This window comes from Equus caballus, chromosome 10, assembly GCF_041296265.1.
Source record: "Equus caballus isolate H_3958 breed thoroughbred chromosome 10, TB-T2T, whole genome shotgun sequence".
Taxonomy (NCBI): Eukaryota; Metazoa; Chordata; class Mammalia; order Perissodactyla; family Equidae; genus Equus; species Equus caballus.
The window spans coordinates 14729892-14756675 of record NC_091693.1 but is presented as its reverse complement, the minus strand read 5'-3'; the positions used below and the strand labels follow the sequence as shown (position 1 = coordinate 14756675).

At 40.3% G+C, this 26784-nt stretch overlaps 2 protein-coding genes across 3 annotated transcripts; both read left to right on the top strand.

Annotated features, from left to right (window-relative positions):
* Window positions 1-1772: 1772 nt before the first annotated feature.
* Window positions 1773-26757, top strand: BSP2 (binder of sperm 2). 2 transcript variants are annotated; one of them, NM_001081878.2, is given in 5 exon segments: window positions 1773-1854; window positions 2923-2967; window positions 4014-4145; window positions 4343-4491; window positions 5023-5190. In NM_001081878.2, coding segments are annotated over 4 exon segments (396 nt in total). In that variant the 5' UTR covers window positions 1773-1778; the 3' UTR covers window positions 4486-4491; window positions 5023-5190.
* Window positions 22758-26784, top strand: BSP1 (binder of sperm 1). The gene is given in 6 exon segments (NM_001081933.1): window positions 22758-22850; window positions 23914-23958; window positions 24530-24574; window positions 25592-25723; window positions 25923-26072; window positions 26611-26784. Coding segments are annotated over 5 exon segments (438 nt in total). The 5' UTR covers window positions 22758-22774; the 3' UTR covers window positions 26063-26072; window positions 26611-26784.

Below are 26784 nucleotides of genomic sequence, written 5' to 3'. Positions count from 1 at the left end.
ACGTTTTTTTCTGTTTCTTTGCATATCTCATAACTTTTGTGAAAAACTGGGCATTTAGATAGCAGATTGTCACCACTCTGGATTTTGATTCACTCCTTAACCTAGGGTTATTAATGTAGCTCTTTATTTGTTGGGTTAGTCCTTTGCCGGTACTAATTCTATGGAGTCAGCTTGCCCCACCATGACTACTGATGTCCCTGCTCGGTTGTTCTTTTATAAGTTCTTGTTTTCCTCTTTAAACCTGGCTTCTGAGGAGACATCTCTGTTTCAGCATAGCTTATTGGTGAGCCAGTGATGGGTCAGAGTGGTGTTGAAATATCTTGAGTCAGGTGAAACCATGTGCTGGTGGATCTTTGTATGAACTGGGACACACATTTAAAGATTAGGCAGTGGACAATTACACACCATGTTTTACTTTTGTGGACATGAAGACTTACATTCAGGCTGAAGAAGTAGACAGCTAGGGCATTCTTTGCTCTCATACAGCCTTGCACATTAGCACAGACTTCTAGATCCCCAAGGATATGTGGCTGCTTATCAAGTCCTATTTGGGCCATCTTGTTCCCTAGATTTCTCTTTTAAGATGAGGCTAGTCTGCTGCTCTGTTTTTATCCCCCAAAGCCCTCTGTCCTCGTAGGATATAGACGCCTCTTAGAGTTTCCCTCTGGAAGTTGTTGTTGTTTTGGCCAATGTCCATGGGTATGTGTTCATGTGATGGCTGAAGCAGCAAGAAAAATGAGTTGACAATTGGAATCATCTAGGAGTGGTAGATATGTTGAAGGTTAGGCCTGGGTAGTTATCTTCAAAAAGGTGACATTTTTCAAGGTGAGAGTGGAGATACTCTTCTTTTCACTACACAGTGTGTGGTTAAATTGGAAGGTTAGAAGGAGGCAGGGAGGACAGACAAAAGGACCCATGGATCCCCACCAAGGTTGAGCTGGTGTTCAAAGAGCACCTACTGTATACATAGTCCTTACGCCAGGTTAAAGTACTCAGTAAACAAAACTCACATTGCACCGTAAGGAAGGGATTATTATCTACATTTTGCAAGTGAGAAAACTGAGGCTCAGAACAAGGAAAACATTTCATATGAGTAGAGGAGAGCTCCAGGTCTTTCAGCTCTCATCTGAAAAGGGATTGTGTTTCCAGTTTGTCTTGAGTTTTGAGCTACGATGGAGAAGCTATTTGGGGATGATCAATATGGTTGAGTTTGGCATGTGTTAGGGAAACTTTCACTATGAAAATGCCCACTAGACCAGGTGAGTTTAACAGTGGATCTGCCCCAACTCACCCTGTGCCCTTGAGGAGCTCTCTGAGCCTCAGTTTCCGCCTCCTTCAAATGGAACCTTTCGTGGCTGCCTCATCAGGTTGCTTTGAGTCTCTTACAAGAAGCTGGTTGAGCCTTGTACCTGATGCTGAGACTGTGGTCAGGAAATGGGATGCATGCTGTTGAACACCCATGAGAGAAAATGGTCTTTTCATCTCCCCCTCATTCCCTTGCTGGGTCATGGGTCACTGGAACTGAAAAATATGTTACAAACAGTTTTGCTGCATTTTAAACTATTGAGCCTCAGAGATATTATATGGCTGGCCAATGTCCTGTGCATGCTACCTGAGAGATAAACTTGAACTTTACGCTCTCAGGCTTAGGAATGCACAAGCAGTCTCCTGGTGAGGTTCATTTTTTATCAAATGGAGGGGATATGGGGTAAGTTGTAAGCGGGTAGATAAAAAGGCAGTGGCTATTGATGTTGTCAGTCCCAGCAAGGCAAGCTGCCATGGCACTGCATTTGGGAGTCTTTCTGATTTGGGCTGGTGTTTGTATCTTTCTCCAACTGGACCATGTGGACGGAGGTGAGGGAGAGGTGAAGGGCTGGAATTGGTGTGGAAGAGCCTGCACCAGAAATGGATTTATGTGTAATTGAATAATAATAATAATAATAGTGGCATGAAATATATCTGCCAATTCTTGAGTATATCCCAAGGATCAGATGCTATTATGGCCTTTACGTTATATTTAATTTTCAAACAAGTGTTTGAAATGTAAACCTAGTCAGTCTTAGTGAAAAGCCAACAATGTTATTGGCTATCAACCCTCATAATAGCTGCCTCATTCCTAAATATCCCTTCCAATGTTCCTGACATGGGCAGCCTCTACACAGGGTTGGCTAATTTGTTCAAAGGAAGAGTTTTTGATGTAAATAGAATTCAATGTTTGGAATAAGAGGAAAAGTGTAGTCTCAGGTAACATCTTATGGTTTATGTGATGTAATTCACATGTGACAGTATAATAACAGTGAGAAAGTGTAAGAATCGTACTCATCGGTTACGTTTAGCCCTCTAGTACACACATCCAGAGTGTATCTGTTTAGAACAAACATGGATGTCAAAATGTGAAAAAAATACAGTGTTGTTAATTGCCATCACTACATTGTATAGTAGATTACTAGAACTTACACTTAAAATTGTGTTAAGTGGGGGGTCAGTCCCGTGGCCAAGTGGTTAAGTTCACATGCTCCACTTCAGTGGCTCAGGGTTTCACTGGTTTGGATCCTGGGCACACACATGACACAACTCATCAGGTCACACTGAGCTGGCGTCCCACAAAGCACAACCAGAAGAACCTACAACTAGAATATACAACTATGTACTGGGGGACTTTGAGGAAAAGAAGAAGAAGAAGGAAAAAAAAGGGAAATTGGCAACAGATGTTAGCTGAGGTGCCAATTTTTTTAAAGAAAAATGTAAGTGGGAGGATTTTGTGTAAAGTGTTCTCACCACAATAAAATAATTATAAAATTTTAGTGTGAAAACAAGAAAGTTATAAATGCAGAACAGGCCCTAGTATAAAATGTATTAAAAGTGCCTTAATTTTGTTCTCATCCCATCTTCATCTGTCTCCTCTACTGTGATTTTTTCCAGATCAGCAGCAGATTGTAACTGACCATTCATCTACAAGGAAGCCAGGTAATCTATTTGGAAAATAATGAAAGAAAATAACAATCAAATAAATCCAACTAACGTGTGGGGAGGGAACTGTGATTGAGATTCTTATGAGATATTTTACATGCAAGAGGTAACTTTGCCTTCTCAGTAATTGGAGATGCAAGTGCACACATCTCCAGGTTGTATGTGAGGAACAAAGGGCCCCCCACAGAGGTGTTTACTCATCCAGGCTAAGCAGCCTATAGAGAGCAGGATTGGAATCTGACCCCAGGTCAGGGCTTCAGGGCTGGTGCCATATGCCAAGGTAAATAGGGTCTCATTCCAAGGGATGGCATCTGAATAAGGGAGCTTGTCCAAGGGGCATAAGGCAGAATTGGGTAGGGAGATAGTATTCAACAGAAATATGCACGTGAGTTGTGGAGAGTTGACATCTGTGACCAGGAAATCCACTGATAAGGCTGACAGAATTCATCAAGTCTAAAGATGCCTTGGCCAGGTCCACATAACCACAAGCCCTCTGTCTTCCTGGAATTTTCATCTTTGATCCATTAAAATGGCTAAGTCAGTGCACACTGAAACTATCTTAGATATGCAATGATTGTGGCACAGATAAAAACCATGCTTCCATATGATGTGAGGCAGAAATTAATGATAAGAACAAGAAATTGCCTGTGTTCACAGAGATAGAATCTCTTTAGACTTTTGGTATTGAATGTGGGAAAGCAGAAACTACAGATCTCGACACAACAGAATAACAGGTGATTAAAATTATGATGCAAAATCAGGCTACTTTTATGTCTGGCAAGCTCGTCCATTGCCTGGAGCTCCAATATCCATGGGAAATGTTCCTGGATAAATGTCCCTGGAAGTTAAAGAGCCTTTCCTAGTCCCTGAGGGTTGAGATCACATCATGTTGTCGTTGACATCCCTGATGCTTAGTAAAGGGCTTTCTACATGGCAGACCCTTGGTGATGATGAGCCAACTGGAACAGAAGCTTTGCCAGAGTTACTCCAGAGCTAATGATGCCCTGAGGAGCTGATGGAGACAATGTCTTTGCTTTTTGCAGATAACAAATGTGTCTTCCCATTCAAGTATCAAGGCAGACAGTACTACGATTGCACTAGGACTGATTCCTTTCATCGTTGGTGTTCCTTAACTGAAAATTACTCTGGGAAATGGAGATATTGTGTTGCTGAGGGTGAGTATGAAGATTTTCCTCACGTGATGAGCATGTCGCTTCTCAGCTGAAGAGGGTACTTCCATACTTGCTCACTAGATGGACGTCTCAGACTTTGCCTTGTCTTTCCCAACATGTTGCATTCATGTCCCTGTCTCTTGATGACACAAAAACATTTTTCTGTAAAGCACATTCTCACCCATTTCTTGTACTTTCAGACTACGCCAAATGTTTCTTCCCCTTTGTCTACCGTGGCCGAACATACCACACTTGCACAACTGATGAGAGTTTTTTTCTCATTCCTTGGTGCTCAGTCACTCCCAACTATGACCGTGATGGAGGTTGGAAATATTGCATGTGATAAAAGGTAGATATCTTGGGGGAGGATGAGAAAAGGTGGGAATGATCATGAAAGAGATAGAGGTGGATAAAGAGATGGAGCAAGGTGACACAAAGAGGAGTGAGAAGGAAAGAGGAGACAGGTAGAGGTATGGGAAGAGGTAGAAAGGATGCAGGAAGAAGTAGAAAGGAAGAGGAAGATTGAGGACCAGAAGTTAGGAGAGGAAAGAGAGAAGGAAGGGGAGAGTAGTTGCAACGAGAGTAACAGACAAAAGATGAAATGCAAAAGATGGAATGTTAGAAAAGGAAGGAGAAAGAGAGTTTTCAGGGTTAAAAATGGAATGACAGGTATCTGGGGAGGATTATCAGCAAGAGAAGGTGGGGGAGGGAAGATGAGAGAGAGGAAGAGACAGTACAATATAATCTTATGAGCAAGCATGTGAAAGCAAGAGTAGAGACGGGAAAGAGCAGATAGAAAGGAGAAAGAGGAAAAGAGAAACAGACCTTGGCACTCATGTGAATGACTGGAAAAATAAGTAGAACTCCTTAACATTGACAGCAACACCGTGTTAAATTGCTCTCCAGTGCATCTAACCCATGACCATAAATGTGATCAAGTCTTTGAAACATAACTGAAGAAAATCAAGAAATCTCAAGCATGAAGGTGATGTTCTGTGCAACACGGGTGCAATCCTTTCCCTGAAAGTCCACTTTGTTCCCACCGTGCATGGATTCAATCAATAAACCAGTTTCTCTGCAGGTGTGGTTGTGTTTCCCGTTCATGAAAGGAACCATCTTTCCAATGGGAGGGTCTCCGTGTGCCCAGCTTGATCACACAGGATCTTCATGTCCTGGCCCTCTCCTCCTCCAGACCCTATGTGGTGATGGAACATCAACACACATCAGAGTTGTCTTTTCTGTGGGCTTGATTGAATATTGATGGTGTAGTGTGGAGGCCACAGGGGTGTGGGTGGGAGGAGGGTCCCAGAGGGTATGGAGAGCTGGTCCCTGTCTTAAATGACTTTTCTTTCCTGACTTAGGTGAAATGTTATTTCTTCCTGGAGATAGTTTCTGACTCCCAATATAAGGAGTGCTGATCATGTCCTTCCTGTCCATCCACTCTGTACTTGCAACTAAACTTTCCATTTTTCTGAGGTTTGAAATATTTTGAGGACCAGATGGGATGCCTTGTTTGCCCTGGCATAAGGTGTTATGTGCAGAGCCTGGTACCTCCTTGGCCCTCAGACATATTTCAAAGATCTGCTATCCTTTTCTTTTTTAAAAAACAGATATTCTAGAAAAATAATATATCAGTACATAACAGGGCTTGAATGAGACAAAGTAAAATTCACATGTGCCCCAAAAAAGAAGGACCTTGAAGTCAATGCCTAATCTTTCTTCTGGTGCATGAGCATCCCAGAGAGAACTAGAATAGTGGGTATTGCATTGGGGATGGCCTTTTGTCACCAATCAGGGAGGTTACCACTCTTGGCCTCTATGATGTTCAAGTTGGTATTTCACTGGAATCTGAAACCAGGTCAGTTTAAGGACTATCCAGTAAAGGAGCGTAGAAAGGCTCCTCGTGTGGTCCCAGAGAGCCAGGTAGAAATTTCTATTCTTGTCCCTCTGAACCTATTTGAGAGACACATTTATTCAAGAAAATACACTAAATATCAGTCAGAACAAGAGTCTGTGAGATCCGAGCTACTTTATGATCCTCGCCAAGCACACCAACCCGCAACTCTGTGTGATGAAAATAACATTATGAACAACATCATGAGATCAGTGGAAAAGATACTCAGACAGCCCTGCTCCAATGACCATCTCTCCAGGGTGACTGGGTGTATGCCCATGGAGGCACCCTGCAGAGAAAATGGACATCATTGAAACAGTCCATCCACCAACAGGCATATGAAAAGATGCTCAACATCGTTAGCTATCAGGGAAATTCAAATCAAAACTACAATGAGGTATCACCTCACTCCAGTCAGAAGGGTTATAATTAACAAGACAGTAAACAACAAATGCTGGAGAGGCTGTGGAGAGAAGGGAATGCTTGTTCACTGCTGGTGGCAGTGCAAATTGGTGCAGCCACTATGGAAAGCCGTATGGAGTATCCTCAGAAAATTAAGGATAGATCTACCATATGATCCAGCTATCCCACTGCTGGGTATTTATCCAAAGAACTTGAAAACACAAAGGCATAAAGATACTCGCACCCCTATGTTCATTGCGGCATTATACACAATAGCCAAGACATGGAAGCAACCTAGGTGCCCAACAAGGGACGAATGGATAAAGAAGATGTGGTATTTATACACGATGGACTACTACTCAGCCATAAGAAATGACAAAATCTGGCCATTTGTGACAACAAGGATGGACCTTGAGGGTATTATGCTGAGTGAAATGTCAGAGGGAGAAAGTCAAATACCATCTGATCTCACTCATAAGTAGAAGATAAAAACAATGACAAAAAAGAAAAAAACATATAGCATTAGAGATTGGACTGGTGGTTACCATTGGGGAAGGGGGGGAGGGCAAAAGGGGGATTAAGCTCACATGTGAGGGGATGCACTATAATTAGTGTTCGGGTGGGGAACATGATGTAATGTACACAGAATTCGAAATATGATGTACATCTGAAAAAAATAAAAATTAATAAAAAAAGAGTCCATCCAAGTCACCAAAATTGTAAAGAACAAGAAGAACAAGCCCTGGGTAGGTAGTAATCATTGTGCAGAGGTTGCACAATATATTCTATAAAAAGCACAGGTTTCAAAAAGAAAATTGAGATATACAATGATATAAGAAAGTGTGACTCCTACACAAAGTTGCAAGGTACAAATTGAATTGAAAAATCAATTGTATCTGATACACTGGCAATGAATAATCCAAACAAAATGAAGAAACCTATTTCATTTGCAATAATATCAAAAATAATAAAATACTTAGAATTAAATTTAACCAAAGAAGCACGTGATTTACACTCATAAAAATTAAAATAGTATTGAAGGAAATGAAGAAAGTCCTAAATTATTTAAAGATCCCATGTTCATGGATTGGAAGACTTAATATTGTTAAGATGGCAATACTCCTAAATTGGCTTCCAGATGCAATTCAATCCTTATGAAATCCTCAGTTGTCTTCTGTGCAAAAATGCTAATCTGATCCTAAAATTTGTATGGAAGTTCATGGATTCAGAATAGCATAAACAGTCTCGACCTGAAAGAGCAATAACTTTGGAGGACTCACACTTCCAAATGTCAAAGCTTAGTGCCAAGCCACGGTAATCAACACAAGGTGATTCTCACCTTTTGAAAGAACATGGAATAAAACTGAGAGACCAGAAAGAAATCTTCACATTGGTGGTCAAATGATTTTTGACAACTGTGGCAAGACCATTCAATGGGTAAAACAATAGACTTTTCAACAAATGATGCTGAGAAAGGTGGATAGCTAAATGCAAAATAATGAAGTTAAAGCCTTATATTAGAAATGCTCAAGGTACTTGGCTCATGATGTCAGCAGCATGGCTGAGTGAGTTGTTCACTTTTTCTCTCCCCTCTAAGTTACTACTAAATGGGCATTCATTAACCAACAGAGAATTCCCTACACAGCACAATAGGAAGCTTGGGAGATCCACACAGCTATGCATCTGCAGGTAGGTGGACTGGATCATCATGAAGCAGTGCAACTAGGTGAGAAGACCCCTCCCCATCCTTGGCAAAGAAATCGAGGTCACAGAGCCTCACACAGAGGCTGACCTGACTGTGAGGGGAGGCAGGGGCAACCTGGCCTTTCCACAAACACTTTTGGAGTGGTTGCTCAGCATGAGGGAGTGACCACTATGCCATAGCAGTGTAACCCATGGGAACACTTCCCACTCAGTGATGGTGGCCCAGCATCCACAGATGCTCCCAACCCAGCAACTGCAGTAACTCAGCCAAACAACATGTGAATGCAGTGCCAACATGTGCACAAAAAACATGCCACATCTACTTAGCACAGCAGCTCACCTGGTCCTCTGCCCAGCCCAATGGCCCTGCCTGCAAGACAGTGACCTACCAACTGTCTTTGGCCAGGCTGTGCTCACAAAGAGCAGCCCTCGTGGTGCAACTTCCAACAGACGGGGAAGGTTCAGAAAACACTGCTCCTCCTCCCTCCACTGATGGTAGGTGGAACCTGCAGACTTATACTACCAAAAATGTGCCAGGAAAGGATCAACTCATCAAACACTGAAGTCCTACAGTAACACTTCAGAGCAGAAGGGAAATGACAAGTCTCCAGAAACCAATAATGAAGTCACGGAAATTTACATTCTGAATGAGACAGAAGTCAAAATAGTTGTCATAAAGAAACTCAACAGGTTACAGGAAAATTCAGAAATCCAGTTCAATGAGCTCAGGAATAAACTTAATGAGCTGAAGGATTACTTCTCTTAAGAGACTGAAACACTTTAAAAAACGATACAGAAACTATACAGAAATTCTGGATATGAAAAACACAATTGATGAGATAAAAAATCATCTGGAAACCATACATAATAGAGCTGACAATATGGAGGAGAGAATAAGTGACCTAAAACATAGAAATCTAGAAATGCTTCCAGTGGAGGGCGAGAGAGAACAAAATTTTTTAAAAATGAAAAAATTTTTGAGAAATATCCCATTCAATCAGGAAAAGCAACTTAAGGATTTTAGTTATTCCAGAGGGAGAAGGGAGGGAAAATGGAGCAGAGAGCTTGTTCAAAGAAGTAATAGCTGAGAATTCCCAAATCTGGGTAAGGAACTGGGCTTAGAAGCGCATGCAGTCAATAGAACTCCTAATTGCATCAATGGAAAAGATCTTCTCCAAGGCATATACTATTAAAACTGGCAAAAGTCAATGACAAAGAAAAAATATTAAGGGCAGCAAGGCAGAAGAAAACAGCCTAGAAAGGAACCTCTATCAAAACAGATTGAAATTATAAAAAAGAATCAATCAGAAATACTGGAGATCAGAGACACAATCTATGAGATAAAACAAAATATGGATTCCCTTATTTCTAATATAAGGCTTTTCTAATATAAGGCTTTAACTTCATTATTTTGCATTTAGCTATCCACCTTTCTCAGCATCATTTGTTGAATGCTCGAACAGACCTCAGAGAGCAGCAGATCAGCATAATTGAGGGTAGACATATTGAAATGCTCCAGATAGAGGAGGAGAGAGAACTAAGACTAAAAAGAAATGAAGAAAGTCTCTGAGAAATAGCTTGCTCAATTAGGAAATGCAGCATAAGAATTATAGGTGTTTGAGAGGAAGAAGAGAAGGAGAATGGAGTAGAAAGCTCTTTCAAATAAACAAGAGCAGAGAACAACCTAGGGAACGAAATGGGAATCCACGTGGAAGAGGCTATAAGATCTCCTAAATATGTTAATATAAAAAGACCTACTGCAAGGCATCTAGTAGTGAAACTGGCAAAAGTGAATGACAAAGAAAAAATACTAAGGGCAGCAAGGCAGAAGAAAGTAACCTACAAAGGAACGCCTGTCAGGCTTGCAGTGGATTTCTCTGCAGAAAGCTTACAGACTTCGAGATACTGGAAAGACATGTTCATGTCTTCAACCGACAAAAGATTTTGGCCTAGAATACTCTATCCAGCAAAAATATCCTTCAGAAATGATGGAAAAATAAAAACATTCCCAGATAAACAGAAGCTAAGGGAGTTTGTAGCCACAAGACCCTCTCTAAGAAATCCTCAAGAAGGCCCACATACTTGAGAAAAGAGGGAGAAAGGGGTTACAAAGCACAGAGTAAGGAGATAAGTAGACCAAATGAGAGAATTATAGCTATATGTCAGAACAGGTTAGCAAATACTCAAGGATAGTAGTAAAGACAAAATGAAAGAAAACACCAAAAGCAAAGATTAACCTGTCATTTTATCCCCAAACTCACAACATAAGATGGAGAAAAACAGCTTAGGAGGGGAAGAAGGAAGGGACTGAATCAATTCAGTCTAAGGAAATAGGCCATCAGAAAATGACACTCTTATCTATGAGAGTTTGAATATGACCCTCATGGTAACCCATAAACAAAAAAGCAGAACAGAGACACAAATAATACATAAGGAGAAAACAAAGAAACACAATATAAAAAACTACCTAAATCAACTGGTAGACTGAAACACATGGGATGAGAAACAAAGAAAATGCAGGAGAAACAGAAAATGATTGATAAAATGGAAGTATTAAGCCCTCATGTCTCGATAATCACCCTAAACATAAATGGATTGAATTCTCTAATAAAAAGACACAGAGTGGCAAGACAGATTAAAGAACAAGACCCAACAATATGCTGCTTCCAGAAAACACATCTCAGCACCAACGGCAAACACAGGCTCAGAGTGAAGGGGTGGAAGACGATACTCCAAGCTAATGATGAACAACAGAAAGCAGGTCTCACCATAGTCATATCAGACAGAGTAGATTTCAGGATAAGGCAGGTAAAGAGAGACAAAGAGGGGCAGTATGATCAAAGGGACACTCCACCAAGAAGACATAACACCTAAATATCTATGCACCTGACACAGGAGCACTAAAGTATGTAAAGCAACTATTAAGAAACATAAAAGGAAATAGGAATAATAACACATGATAGTAGGGGACCCTAACAACCCACTCACATCAATGGATAGATCATCCAGACAGAAAATCAACAAGGAGACAGTGGAATTAAATGAAAAGCTGGACCAGTTGGACTTAATAGACATGTATAGAACAGTCCATTGAGAACAGCTGAATACATATTCTTCTCAAGTGTGCAAGCAACATTCTCAAGGATAGACCCTATGTTGAGAAACAAGGGAAGTCACAATAAAGTTTAGAAGATTTAAATAATAACAAGCATCTTTTCCAATCACAATGCTATGAAGCCAGAAATTAATTCCAACAAAAAAGCTGATAAAGGGACAAAGATGTGGAGACTAAACAACACGCTATTGAATAACCAATGGCTCATTGAAGAAATATAGGAGAAATAAAAAAATCTGGAGACAAATGAAAATGAAAATATACTATACCAACCCATATGGGCTGCAGCAAAAGCTATATTAAGAGGGAAACTCAGCACAATAAAGGCTCACCTTTACAAACAAGAAAAATCCCAAATAAGCAGTCTCAAACTACATCTAACTGAATTAGGAAAAGGAGAACAAACACAGCCCAAATTCAGCAGAAGGACAGAAGTAATAAAAATCACAGCAGAAATAAACGCAATTGAAACAAAAAAGACAGTAGAAAGGATCAATGAAACAAAGAGTTGTCTCTTTGAGAAGATAAAATCGACAAACCTCTATCCAGACTTAGAAAGAAAAGAGAGAAAGCTCGGAGAAATAAAATTAGAACTGAAAGAGGAGAAATAACAATGGATATCACAGAAATACAATGGATTACAAGAGAATACTATGAAAACCTATATGCCAACAAAACGGACAATCTAGAGAAAATGGGTAAATTCTTAGACTCCTACAACCTCCCCAAACTGAATCAATAAGGAATAGAGAATCTGAATAGATCAATCACAAGAAAGGGATTGAAATAGTAATGAAAAGCATCCCCCCAAATAAAGCCCAGAACCAGACGTCTTCCCTGGAGAATTCAACCAATCTTTCAGAGATGATTTAATCCACATCCTTCTCAAGCTATTCCAAAAAATTAGGGAAGATGGAACCTTTCTAACAGATTCTATGAGTCCTACATCCCTCTGATACCAAAACCTGACAAGGACAACACAAAAAAGGGGAATTACAGGCCAATATTGTTAATGACTATATATGCAAAAATTTGCAACAAAATATCAGCCACCTGAATACGGCGATACATTGAAAGGATCATACATCATGATCAAGTGGGATTTGTACCAAGGAGACAGGGATGGTTCGACATCCGCAAATCAATCAATGTGATACACCACATTAACAAAATGAGGAATAAAAACCATGTGATCATCTCAATAGATGCAGACAAAGCATTTGAGAAGATCCAACAGCCATTTTTGATAAAAACTCTTAACAAAATGGGGATAGAAGAATATTACCTCAACATAATATAGGCCATATATGACAAACCCACAGCCAACATCATACTCAATGGGGAAAAACTGAAAGCCGTCTCTCTGAGAACAGGAAGACAAGGATGCCCACCATCGCCAGTCTCATTCAACATCGCACTGGAGGTTTTGGCCAGAGCAATTAGGCAAGAGAAAGGAATAAAAGGAATCCAAACAGGGAGTGGAGAAGTGAAACTCTTGCTGTTTGCAGACGACAAGATCATATATATGGAAAACCCTAAAGGATCCATCGGAAAATTACTAGAAATAATTAACAACTACAGTAAAGTTGCATGGTACAAAATCAACTTACAAAAATCAGTTGTATGCTTGTACTCTAATAATGAACTTATGGAAAGAGAACTCAAGAATACAATCCCATTTACGATCTCAACCAAAAGAATCAAATATCTAGGAATACATTTAACGAAGGAGGTGAAGGACTTATGCAATTAAAAGTATAAGACATTCTTGAAAGGAATAGATGATGACATAAAGAGATGGAAAGAGATTCCATGCACATGGAAGAATGAACATAGTTAAAATGTCCGCACTACCCAAAGGAATCTACAGGTTCAATATCATCACAATCAGAACCCCAATGACATTCTTCACAAAAATAGATCAAAGAATCCTCAAATTCATGTGGGGCAACAAAAGATCCAGAATTGTTAAAGCAATACTGAGAAAAGGGAACAAAGCTGGAGGCATCACAATCCCTGACTTCAAAATGTACTACAAAGCCGTAGTAATCAAAACAGCATGGTACTGATACTAAAACAGACACACAGATCAATGGAGTAGAACTGAAAGCCCAGAAATAAAACTGCGTATCTACGGACAGCTAACCTTCGACAAAGGTGCCAAGAACATACAATGGAGAAAAGATAGTCTCTTCAACAAATGGTGTTGGGAAATCTGGACAACCACTTGCAAAAGAATGAAAGTAGACCATTATCTCATGCCATACACAAAGTAAATAACTGAAAATACACAAACTCGAAATGAATCAATGGCTTGAAGACAAGTCCTGAAACCATAAATCTCCTGGTAGATAATACAGGTAGTACATTCTTTGGCATTGAACTTAAAAGGATCTTTTTGAATACCATGTCTTCTCAGACAAGGGCAAGAAAAGAAAAACAAACAAGTGGGACTTCATTAGACTAAAGAGCTTCTGCAAAGCAAAAGAAAATAGGATCAAATCAAAAAGACCACCCCTCAACTTTGAGAAGATATTTGTAAATCATGTATCCGACAAGGGGCTAATCCCCTTTATATATAAGGAACTCACACAACTGAAGTACAAAAAAACAAACAGCCTGATCTAAAACGGGCAGAACCGACATTTTTCCAGAGAAGATATACAGATGGCCAATAAACACATGAACAGGTGTTCAACAGAACTAATTATCAGGGAAATGCAAATCAAAAGTACCCTAAGATACCACCTAACACCCAATAAGGGGCTATAATCACTAAGACTGAAAGTAAAAATGTTGGAGAGGGTGTGGAGAGAAAGGAACCCTCATACACTGCTGGTGGGAATGCCAACTGGTGCAGCCACTATGGAAAACAGTATAAAGATTCCTCAAAAAACTGAAAATAGAAATATCATATGACCCAGCTATCCCATTACTCATTATCTACCCAAAGAACTTGAAATCAACAATCCAAAGGAACATATGTACCCCTACATTCATTGCAGCACTACTCACTATAGACAAGACATGGAAACAATCCAAGCGCCTGTCAACCAATGATTTGATAAAGAAGATGTGGTATATATGTACAATGGAATACCACTCAGCCATAAAAAAAGACAAAATCATCCCATTTGCAACAACATGGATGGAGCTTCAGGGTATTATGTTTATGTCAATGGGGAAATTTATAGCTATAACTGCTAGTTCTGAGATGAGAAAGATCTCCAATCAATGATCTAACTTTGAAACAGAAGGAACTGGAGAATGAATAACAGAGTAAATCCAAAGGTAGCAGAAGGAAAGAAAGAATAAAGATTAGAGCAGAGACAAATTAAATAGAGAACAGAAAACAACAGAGATAACCCAATGAAACCAAAAAGTGGTTCTTTGAAAAGATCAACAAAATTGGGAAACCTTTTGCTAGACGGACTAAGAAAAAAAGAGAGAATATTCAAATTACTAAAATCAGATTAAAATTGGGGACATTACTATGACTCTAAGAAATTAAAGGGATTGTAAGAGAGTACTGTGAACAACTGGACGCCAATAAATTGGATAAGCTAGGTGGATAAGTTCCTAGAAACAGAAAATCTGCTAAGACTAAATCATGAAGAAATAGAAAATCTGAATAGACCTATAGCTAGCAAGGAGATTGATTCAATAATCAAAAACCTTCCAATAAGGAAAAACCTGGACCTGATGGCTTCACTGGTGAATTGTACCACACATTTAAAGAAGAACTAATGCCAATCCTTGTCAAACTTTTCCAAAATCTGAAGAGGTGGAACCTCTAATGTAATCGATGGACTCTGGGTGATAATGATGTGCGAATGTAGGTTCATCAGTTGTAACAAGTGTTCGACTGTGGGGATAGGGGATAGATGGGAAACCTTTGTTCCCCTTAATCTTGTTGTGAACTGGGCAGTTCCCTCAAAATGGTCTATTAAAAAAATTTAGGGGAAAAATAGCAAATGGTTTAGAACACTTGAAGACTTGATGGATTCTCAAAGAGTGAAAAGAGGTTTTTGGTTTTTTTTTTTTTAAAGATTGTCGTCTGAGCTGACATCTGTTGCCAATCTTTTTCTTCTTTTCTTTTTTCCTTCTTCTTCTCCCCAAAGACCTCAAGGTCATAGTTGCATATTCTAATTGTGATTTCCTCTGGTTGAGCTATGTGTGATGCCGCCTCAGCATGGCCTGATGAGTTGTGCCACATCCGTGCATGGGATCCGAAGCTGTGCAACCCCAGGTCACCAAAGCGGAGCAGATGAACTTAACCACTCGGTCTCGGGGCTGGCCCCTGAGCAGAGTTTTAATTGCAGTATCACCATTTGTGAGATGAGCTCATGTTAGAAACAGACACCCCATGATTGTATGTAATGGTGACTGTCTCTAAGTCCTCACACATTGTTTAGTTATTGAGAAAAAACCTTGAGAATTTAAAGGTTTGTGATTTTAGAATTTGTCAAAATGTCTCCTACCTTTGAGAATGGTGTTTGTTGCCTCCCCAGCACCCCAAAATATAGGACTCATCCTTTTGTTTATTAGGCATAAATTTCCCTGTGTGAAAATTAACAAAATATAACCTCACTGAGTCAGGAGGCAAGAAAGGGGAGCTCCCATGCAGGACTACTGGAGGTCAATTACAGGAAGATAGCCAATTACAGACTCCAACAAAAAGAAGTCATCAGCAGGAAAGAATGACAATTGCAGGAAGAAATCGACCTTGCATCCCAAACAGAAATCCAGACTCTCAGTAACTCAGTCAAGGAGAAACCATCAGACCCTGGAACTCTTGCTTTTCTCCAAAGGACTCTTGTTCAAAACAACCCCTCAAACTTTCCCCCTCTTTCCCTATATAATAAGATTTCACTCTTTCGATTGTTAGATTTGCCTGTGGTCTGCCACAACATGCACAACCCAAACTGCAATTCTTTGGCTTTTCCCAAATGAACTTGCTTTCCTGGTCAAACAACTGGCTGTTTTACCAGGGCTCAGACACCTGCCACTGAAACTTGAATACTTAGATAGCAATCCAGCATTCTTTGCTCCCCAGGAGCTCATTGCCAACTAGCAAACATAAGATAGGTAAGTTTGATAGGATAGCCTTAAAATAGATTAAAAATAGAAGTTAGAAGGAAAAAGAGGTAGAGTGATGATGAAATCACTCCCCTCTGAAAAGAACATTATGTCAAAGTTAACATAATGTTAAAAGCTAAATACTCAACTAACAAAATGTATCCTTAATATTTTATCTTCCTTTTGAATGTTTATGTGTTATGCTTCTTTCCTGTGTTGTGGGGAATTATGCCAAATTTCCTAAAGGTGGTGCCCTCGTTTTAGCAGCTTAATCTTTTGTTGATTTTTGCTTTAATAATAATATGTCTTGTGTTTCACCATTAATTATGATGTTGGCTTTTGATTTGGAAAAGAACATAAGAAATTTAAAAGTTTCATAGCAAGTTAAAAATATTTTGTTTCTGCTTTGAGTCCTACTTAATAATGAAGAGTTATTTAAAATTTATCACAAAGCAGTGATAGAAGAAAAAATTTATCAAATATATTTTAAGTACCATTAATATGATTCTTTATGATGTATATACTTCTTCACTCAGCATTATTTATCAAATGCTTTCTAGAGCCAAGTGTTGTTCTGAGCCCTGGGGTACAGCTTAACTGTTTGAGAGACTTACTTTCAGTAAAGGAATTTAAGATATTTTCCTTACTTCTAGTTACCAGTCTTTTCCTACTGTCGTAAGTGCCACTACACACAGTACTGCTTTATTTTATATAGAGGGTTTTGATATAGATTGTAGTATTTTATGACGTTTCTACTGCTAAAAAAACAAAAATAAAATTAAAGCTGGGGTTTCATTCCTAGTTCATCTACTTCTTTGCTGTGAGACCTTGGCCAAGATACATGAACTCTTTGCGAGTTCATTTCCTTCTATGCAAAAAAATTAATAAACATTATCTCACTCAAAGGACAGCAGGGGAATTAAAGGTTGTGAGTTTTAAGTGGAGAATGCCTCCAAAGCTCTTAGCATAGGCTTACCTCATGGGAAATGTTCCATAAATGTTAGCTACTATCCGCATCACTTCCCAGTCCATGAGTCAGCAACTGCAAATTTAAAGTTCCCCAGGCTGGTGGAGGGGACATTGAATCGTGTTCTCCTGTGATACTGATTTTGTGTGATGTTTGTACTTAATCTGTTGCTGTAATTGTTAGGTTCTCTGAATTTGAGCCCGCATTGCTTTGCCTTGAAAAATCCAACTTGGCTATGGTATGTCGATCTTTTGATAAGTTTTGGCATTCTCTTTTTTGTGATGAGATATAAATTTATGGAGAAAATCCAATAGAGTGTTGTGTTTTAAAAATAAATAAATAAATAAAGTAAATTTAGAGAGTTTTTGAAGGTGCCTTTCCTTGTTCTGGGAACAAAGGAAGTGTTCTTTGTCCAACTCTCATATCTGAATCTGGATATTTCTCTGCATTTTGCTTCTTGGTTCACTGTCTTTCTCTACTTCAAAGGCTTTTCACTGACTTAACAGAATTAGTGATTTTGGAAGGCTCATTGCTTCCTTCTCTGTATATTCTCCTTTCTGCCTCATTGCTCTTTTATTAGCTGATATCTCTTGATTTGAAAAGTGTGTCTTTATCTTTGATCTGGTTAGAATTCTCTGAACCCGAAGACATCTCCTTGGAAATGTCTTCTTCCTTTTCCTTACTTTGGGTCACTGTCCTATGTCTTGAGGTTTCACAACTCACTCTCTGACACACATTCCAAGCCTTCCCGTCTTCAGTTGTACCCAAATCAATACCACCGGAGAGGAAAGAGTTTCTTTATTGAGCACCTGACTACGTCCTACCTTCTGGGTATGAACTCATAGAATCCCCACCAAAATCTTGCAGGGAAGTTGACCATTACCATACACAGAAGGGGAAACTGAGACTCATAAAGGACAATTTCATTGGCAAGATGGAGTTCGGAACAAATATTCTTATGACTACATCACATTATCTCTTCAATTTTCTGCACCTACGGATCTTCACTCTATCCTGAAGGCTGCACAGTATACAGATTTAGGATTTAGAGTCCGATACTCCTGGGTCTTCTTTTCAGCCCCACTTTTTATTAGCCATTGCGTCCTAGGCAAATCATTTAACTTTTATTGAGTTTTTTTTTCTTATGTATCAAAGGGTCATATTTTAGTCCTTCCACTAGGACTGAGGTGAAATTTTATGAGGTACAGTTCTGAACACAGTGTTGGGCACGTAGTTTATATTACAACTGTTCTGTTTCTCTCCCCTGTTTCTCTCATCTTCCCTTAGCCTCCCTCTCCTCCTCTTCCCTCTGTTCTCCATGTCCCCACCTTCCTTGTTCTCACCCCCTCTTTCCCTTCCCTATCCTCTCCTTTCCATCGTTCCCAACACAGTCCTCATCACCTCCTCTTCTCCAATTCCTGATCACCAACCTCTTTGTCACCTCTTTTATTTTATGAAGTCACTAGGTTCCTTGACTAGGAAAAATAACGAATAGTTGTGTTCTGGGGAGAATCAAGTGTGGTAGACATTGAGTAGAAGGGAGTAATGCTGGTGCAAGGAGAGACTTTGATCAGCTGAAACAGATACCACATCCATTGAAAGTTTCAGTGACATAATTGACTAAGGCAAGGTGAGCAACAAGGATAGCTCATTTCTTGTGTTAGGGTGGGGTGATAACTAATAAACAAACATCGATCCTCCTTGAGGACAGGAGTCTGTCAGGGCTACAAGGGAGAATGGCAAAAGAGAAAAGGTAGGAGCAGTCTTCTTTCCTCTTCTATCTTTATCACTCTTTCTCTAGGAGTAGCTTTTTCCACCTATAATAAGAGTGACTAACGTGGACAGCCCGTAATAAACACAGTGAACTTTGATAATTCAGGTTTGAAACTCCCCTGCAACCAATATATTTGTATGTCCCACTAAAAATTTCCTACTATATTTCCCTTCCTAAAAGATCAAATAAGTAGAAACTCCATTAAGCCAAGATTCCTGGTGAATCTTTTCCTAGCATCTTTGAGTGTCACAAATAATCTCCTGTATTTTGTGGAATCATGAATTTACTGAGAAATTTGTGTCAGGTCTGAGAGACAGAAATTGATGAATAGAGACAGAGAGATGGATTTGGGGGGAAGGACAGAGAGGAAGGAGAGGGAAGGCAAGTTTTTTCTTTTGTCTTTGTTTTTTGAAGAAGAATAGCCCTGAGCTAACATCTGCTGCCCACCTTCCTATTTTTGCTGAACATGACAGGCCCTGAGCTAACATCATGCCCATCTTCCTTTACTTTATATGTGGGATGCATGTCACAGCATGGCTTGCCAAGTGGTACGAAGGTCTGCACCCAGTGAACCCCAGGCCAGCGAAGCAGAACGTGTGCAAACTTAGCGTTGTGCCACCGGGCTGGCCCCTCTTGTGCTTTTTTCAGTGTGGGGTATAACAACAGAAACAGTGAGAATCATAGCAGATTCCCCAAACTAGGAGGAGGATCGAGGTCTGCAAATTACCAGAGAAGTGGACCACTGCTTACACTCCTTGCACATTGATGGCAGTGGTTGGATCATGAGGGAAATAGCTGTGTTGTTCTGATTACCTCATATTCACTGTATTGATGAGGGAGGCATATCCCACCTTAAATGCAGTGAGATGACCAAACACACAGCACCTGCACAAATGAGATTGACATCAGTATAGAAGTCTCATATATTCACAGCCTGGGGGAGGAGAACATCGGACACCCCCCAGGGCCACCTGGGTGTAGCACTTAAGAGCAGAGTGAATAAGCAGGGGCTGTAGGTTGCTGGCTTTCTGATAATCAGAGGAGGAGGTGTACCCTTGTTGTCTTAGTTCAATGGAAAAGTCCTATCATGAAAATTCATGAAGTTGATGCATGTGGTTAACAATCCCTGGGGAGATATCTAGAACTTTCTGACGAGTATCAAGAGCATTCAATCTCTGGAAGAGAAAAACTTGGTGTCATCTCTCCTGCTGAGAGAATAACCATCCAGGTTGTGGGACTCAGTGTAAGCATCCAAGAAACCTCCCTTTACAATTGTTATTAAAAAGAACTTCACTGAAGAAAACTTTGCATGCCATAAAATCCACGTGTTAATAGTGTACAAAGTATTATTCAGAGAAATTGAGGAAGACCTAAATCAATGGAAAGACATCCCACGTTCATGGTTGAGGAGACGTAACATTGTTAAGATGGCGGTACTCCTCAAATGGATCTTATTATTTTCTCTGCCCTTTCCTCTCTTCTTCTGGTGACCCTATTATACATGTTGCTAGACCTGATGTTGTCCCATAAGGCTCTGAGGCTCTCTTCTTCACTCTTTTCTGTCTTTTCTTCTGATTGGAGAATCTCTATTGGTCTATCATCAAGTTCACTGGTTCCTTTGCTATCTTAAATCTGCTGTGGAGCCCCTCTAGTGAATTTTAAATGCTTGCAATTATACTTTTACACTCCAGAATTTCCACTTGGTCCTCTTTAAAAACATTATTCTTAATTCTCTATTGGTATTCTGTATTTGATGGGTAAATGTCCTGCTACTTTCTTTTAATTCCATAACATGGCTTTTTTTCATTCTTTGAACATATACATAATATATGCTTTGGAGTCTTTGTCTGGTAAGTTCACCATCTACACTGCTCAGAGATAGCTCCTACTGATTGGTAGTTTTCCTGTGTAGAGGAGATTTTTTTTTCCTGTTTCTTTGCATATCTCATAATTTTTTTTGTCAAAAAACATGCATTTAGATAGCAGATTGTGACCGCTCTGGATTGTGATTCACTCCCTAACCTAGGGTTATTAATGTAGCCCCTTATTTGTTGTATTAGTCCCTTGCCTGGACTAATTCTGTGGAGTCAGCTTGCCCCGCCATGACTGCTGGTTTCCCTGCTCAGTTGTTCTTTTATAAGTTCTTGTTTTCCTCTTTAAACCTGGCTTCTGAGGAGACATCTCTGTTTCAGCATAGCTTAGTGGTGAGCCAGTGATGGGTCAGAGGTGGTGTTGAAATATCTTGAGTCAGTTCGGCTTCCACCATGTGCTGGTGGATCTTTGTATGAACTGGGACACACATTTAAAGATTAGGCAGTGGACAATTACACACCATGTTTTACTTTTGTGGACACAAAGACTTACATTCAACCTGGATGAAGTAGACAGCTAGGGCAATCTTTTCTCTCCTCTAGCCCTGCAAATGAGCACAGACTTTTAGATCCCCAAGGATTTGTGGCTGCTTATCAAGTCGTATTTGGGCCATCGTGTTCCCTAGATTTCTCTTTTAAATCGTGGCTAGATGGTCTGTTTTTTTCCCTAAAGCCTCCCAACCTTGTGGCATATAGATGTGTCTTAGAGTTTGCCTCTGGAGGTTGCTGTTGTTTTGGCCAATGTCCATGGGTATGTGTTTATTTGATGGTTGAAGCATCAAGGAAAATGAGTTGGCAACTGAAGTCATCTAGGAGAGGTGTTCTGAAGGTTAGGCCTGTGCAGTTGCCTTCAAAAAGGTGACATCTTTCGAGGTGAGAGTGGAGATACTCTACCTTTCACTACACAGTGTGTAGTTAAGTACAAGGGTTAGAAGGAGGCAGGGAGGACAGACAAAAGGACCCATGGATCCCCACCAAGGTTGAGCTGGTGTTCAAAGAGCACCTACTGTATACATAGTCCTTACACCAGGTTAAAGTACTCAGTATACAAAACTCACATTGCACTGTATGGAAGGGATTGTTATGTGCACTTTGTAAGTGAGAAAACTGAGGCTCAGCGCAAGGGAAAGATTTATTCAGGAGAAGAGGAGAGTTCCAGGTCTTTCTGCTCTTGTCTGAAGATGGGTTGTGTTTCCAGTTTGTCTTGAGTTTTCAGCCAGGATGGGGAAGCCGTTTGGGGACAATCAATATGGTTGAGTTTGGCATGTGTTAGGGAAACTTTCACTCTGAAAATGCCCACTAGACCAGGTGAGTCTAACAGCGGCTCTGCCCCAACTCGTCCTGTGCCCTTGAGGAGTTCTCTGAGCCTCAGTTTCCTCCCCCTCCAAATGGAACCTTGCATGGCTGCCTCATCAGGTTGTTTTGAGGCTCCTACAGGAAGCTGGTTGAGCCTTGTACCTGATGCTGAGACTGTGGTCAGGAAATGAGATGGATGCTGTTGAACACCCATGAGAGAAAATGATCTTTTCATCTCCCCCTCCTTCCTTTGCCGGGTCATGGGGGACTGGAACCGAAAAGGATATTACAAGCATTTTTGCTGCATTTTAAACTATTGAACCTCAGAGACTTTACATGGCTGGCCAATGTCCTGTGCATGCTACCTGAGAGATAAACTTGAACTTCATGCTCTCAGGCTTAGGAATGCACAAGCACTCCCCTGGTGAGGTTGATTTTTATCAGGTCATGGAGCTGTGGGGTAAGGTGTAAGGGGATAGATAAAAAGGCAGTGGCTATTGATGTTTTCAGTCCCAGCAAGGCAAGCTGCCATGGCACCACGTTTGGGAATCTTTCTGATTTGGGCTGGCGCTTGTATCTTTCTCCAACTGGACCATGTGGATGGAGGTGAGGGAGGGGAGAAGGGCTTGAATTGGTGTGGAAGAACCTGCACCAGAAACGGGTTGGTGTGTAATAGAATAATAATAATGATGATGGCATGAAATATATATGCCAATTCTTGAGTATCTCTCAAGGACCAGACACCATTATGGCCTTTCGTTATATTTAAGTTTCAAACAAGTATTTGAAATGTAAACGTAGTCAATCTTACTCAAAGGCCGACATTGTTATTGCCTATCAACCCTCATGACAGCTGCCTCATTCCTAAATATCCTTCCAATGTCCCAGCCATGGGCAGCCTCTATACAGGGTTAGCTAAATTGTTCAAAGGAAGAGTTTTTGATGGAAATATAATTCAATATTTGGAATAATAGGAAAAGCGTAGTCTCAGGTAAAATCTTATGATTTCTGTGGTGTAATTGATTTGTGGCGGTATGATATCAGTGAGAAAGTGTAAGAATCTTACTTATCTGTTATGTTTAGCCCTCTAGTACTCACATCCAGAGTATCTGTTTAGACAAAACATGGATGTAAAAATGTAAAAAAAATACAGTATTGTTAATTGCCATCACTACATTGTATAGTAGATTACTAGAACCCTATAATTAAAAATGTGTTAATTGGGGTCCCAGCCCCATAGCCAAGTGGTTAAGTTCGTGTGCTCTGCTTCAGCAGGCTAGGGTGTCACCAGTTTGGATCCTGGGCGCAGACATGGCACCACTCATCAGGCCATGCTGAGGCAGCATCCCACATGGCACAATCAGAGGAACCTACAACTAGAATATACAGCTATGTACTGGGGGGCTTTGAGGAAAAGAATAAGAAGAAGAAAAAAAAAGAAGATTGGCAACAGATGTTAGCTTTGTTGCCAATGTTTAAGAAAAATGTGTTAAGTGGGAAGATCTCGTGTTAAGTGTTCCTAGCATGAGAAAAATGCTTATAAAACTTTAGTGTGAAAAAAAGAAAGTTATAGATGCAGAGCAGGTCCTACTATAGAATGTAATCAGAGTGCATAAATTTTGTTCTGATCCCATCTCCATTCATCTCCTCTTCTCCTGAATTTGTCCAGATCTGCAGACGACGGGGGCTGACCATTCTGCTACAGTGAACCCAGGTAATCTACTTAAAAAAAAAAAAGAAAAAACATGGATGTCAAAATGTGAAAATAATATAGTATTGCTACTTCTAATCAGTACATTGTATAGTAGATTACTAGAACCTACAATTAAAAATGTGTTAAATAGGGGGCCAGCCCCATAGCCAAATGGTTAAGTTTGTATGCTCTGCTTCAGCAGCCCAGGGTTTCACTGGTTTGGATCCTGGGTGCGGATATGGCACCGTTCATCAGGCCACGCTGAGGCGGCGTCCCACGTAGCATAATCAAAGAACCTACAAATAGAGTATACAGCTATGTACTGGAAGGCTTTGGGGAAAAGAAAAAGAAGAAGGTAAAATGAAGATTGGCAACAGATGTTAGCTCAGTTGCCAATGTTTAAAAAAATGTGTTAACTAGTAAGATCTCATGTTAAGTCTTCTTACTGCAATAAAATATTTATAAAATTTTAGTGTGAAAAAGAAGAAAGTTATAGATGCAGAGCATGTCATACTATAGAATGTATTCAGAGTGCCTTAATTTTGTTCTTGTCCCATCTCCTTCCATCTCCTCTACTCCTGAATTTTTCCAGATCAGCAGCTGATTATGACCAAACATTCTGCTACAGTGACACCAGGTAATCCATTTGGAAAATAATGAAAAAAACCAACAATCAAATAAATCAGATTAATGTCTGGAGAGGGAACTGTGCTTGAGATATTTACATGCAAGAGGTAAGTTTGCCTTCTCAATAATTGGAGATGTAAGTGTACACATCTCCAGGGTGTATGTGAGAAACAAGGGGCCCTCTATAGGCTAAGCAGCCTATAGAGAGCAGGATTGGAATCTGACTCCAGGTCGGGGCTTCAGGGCCGGTGCCAGATGCCAAGGTAAATAGGGCCTCATTCCAAGGGATGGTGTTCGAATAAGGGAGCTTGCCCAAGAGGCATGAAGTAGGATTGGATAGGGAGATAGTTTTCAACAGGAATATGCACGTGAGTTGTGGAGAGTTGACATCTGTGACCAGGAAATCCACTGATGAGGCTGACAGAATTCATCAAGTCTAAAGATGCCTTGGCCAGGTCCACATAACCACAAAGCCCTCTGTCTTTCTGGAATTTTCATCTTTGATCCATTAAAATGGCTAAATCAGTGCACATTGAAACTATCTTAGATCTCCCATGATTGTGGCACAGATAAAAATCATGCTTCCATGTGATGTGAGGCAGAATATTAATGATAAGAACAAGAAATTGCCTGTGTTCACAGAGATAGAATCTCTTTAGACTTTTGGTATTGAACGTGGGAAAGCAGAAACTACAGATCTCGACACAACAGAATAACAGGTGACAAAAGTTATGGTGCAAAATCAGGCTACTCTGTTGTCTGGCAAGCTCGTCCATTGCCTGGAGCTCCAATATCCATGGAAATGCCTCTGGGTAAATGTCACTGGAAGTTAAAGAGCCTTTCCTAGTCCCTGAGGGTAGAGATCACTTCACGTTGACCTTGACATCCCTGATGCTTAGTAAAGGGCTTTCTACATGGCAGGCCCTTGGTGATGATGAGCTAGCTGGAATTGAAATTTTGCAAGAGTTACCGCAGAGCTAATGATAACCTGATGAGCTGATGGAGACAACGTCTTTGCTTTTTGCAGAAAATAAATGTGTTTTTCCATTCAACTATCGAGGCTATCGGTATTACGATTGCACTAGGACTGATTCGTTTTACCGTTGGTGTTCCTTAACTGGCACTTATTCAGGGAGTTGGAAATATTGTGCTGCCACAGGTGAGTATGGAGCTTATGCTCACGTGGTGAACATGAGGATTCCCTCGTGAGGGGGGTACTTCCATAATTGCTCACTAGATGGAAGTCTCAGGCTTTACCTTGTCTTTACTAACATGTTGCATTCATGTCCCTTTCTCTTGATAACACACAGAAAATGTTTTCTATGAAGCACTTTCTCACCCATTCCTTGTACTTTCAGACTATGCCAAATGTGCCTTTCCCTTTGTCTACCGTGGCCAAACATATGACCGTTGCACAACTGATGGGAGTCTTTTTCGCATTTCTTGGTGCTCAGTCACTCCTAACTATGATCATCATGGAGCTTGGAAATATTGCTAGTAATAAAAAGGTAAGTGTCCTGGGGATGATGAGAAAAGGTGCGAGTGATCAGGCATGAGACAGAGCTGGAGAAAGAGACAGAAAAAGATGACACAGAGAGGTGTGAGAAGGCAAGAGGAGACAGGTGGAGGGATGGAAAGAGATAGAAAGGATGTAGGAGGAAGAGTGAGGAGCAGAGGTTTGGAGAGGAGGGAGAGGAAAAAGGAGAGAAAAGGTACAAGATGAGTAAGGGAAAAAAGACAAAATACAAAAGATGAAGAGTTAGAAAAGGAATAAGAAAGAGAGTTTGCAGGGTTAAAAATGGAACGACGAGTATCTGGGGAGGATTAGTGGCAGGAGAACGTACAGGGAGAAAAGGTGAGAGACAGAGAGGAAGAGACAGTGAAATATAATCTTATGAGCAAGCATGTGAATGCAGGCGTAGAGATAGGGAAGAGCAGATAGGACAAGGAGGAAAAGAGAAACAGCTTGGTACTCATGTGACTGACTGGAAAAATAAGTAGAACTCCTTAACATGGACAGCAACACCTTGTTAAATTGCTGTACAGTGCATCTAACCCATGGCCATGAATGCAATGAAGCCTTTGAAATCTGCGTGAAGAAAATCAAGAAATCTCAAGCATAAAGGTGATGCTCTGTGCAACAGAGGTGCAAAACTTTCCCTGAAACTCCACTTTGTTCCCACTGTGCCTGAATTCAATCAATAAACCACTTTCTCTGCA

Bases quoted from the DNA above. Each gene is read 5' to 3' on its own strand.
- BSP2 (XM_070222701.1), top strand. From the start codon at position 1,779: ATGGCACTGCATTTGGGAGTCTTTCTGATTTGGGCTGGTGTTTGTATC. The intron at 1,855-2,922 runs GTGAGGGAGAGG...GATTTTTTCCAG, and splicing joins ACTGGACCATGTGGACGGAG to ATCAGCAGCAGATTGTAACT. The intron at 4,146-4,342 runs GTGAGTATGAAG...TTGTACTTTCAG, and splicing joins GAGATATTGTGTTGCTGAGG to ACTACGCCAAATGTTTCTTC.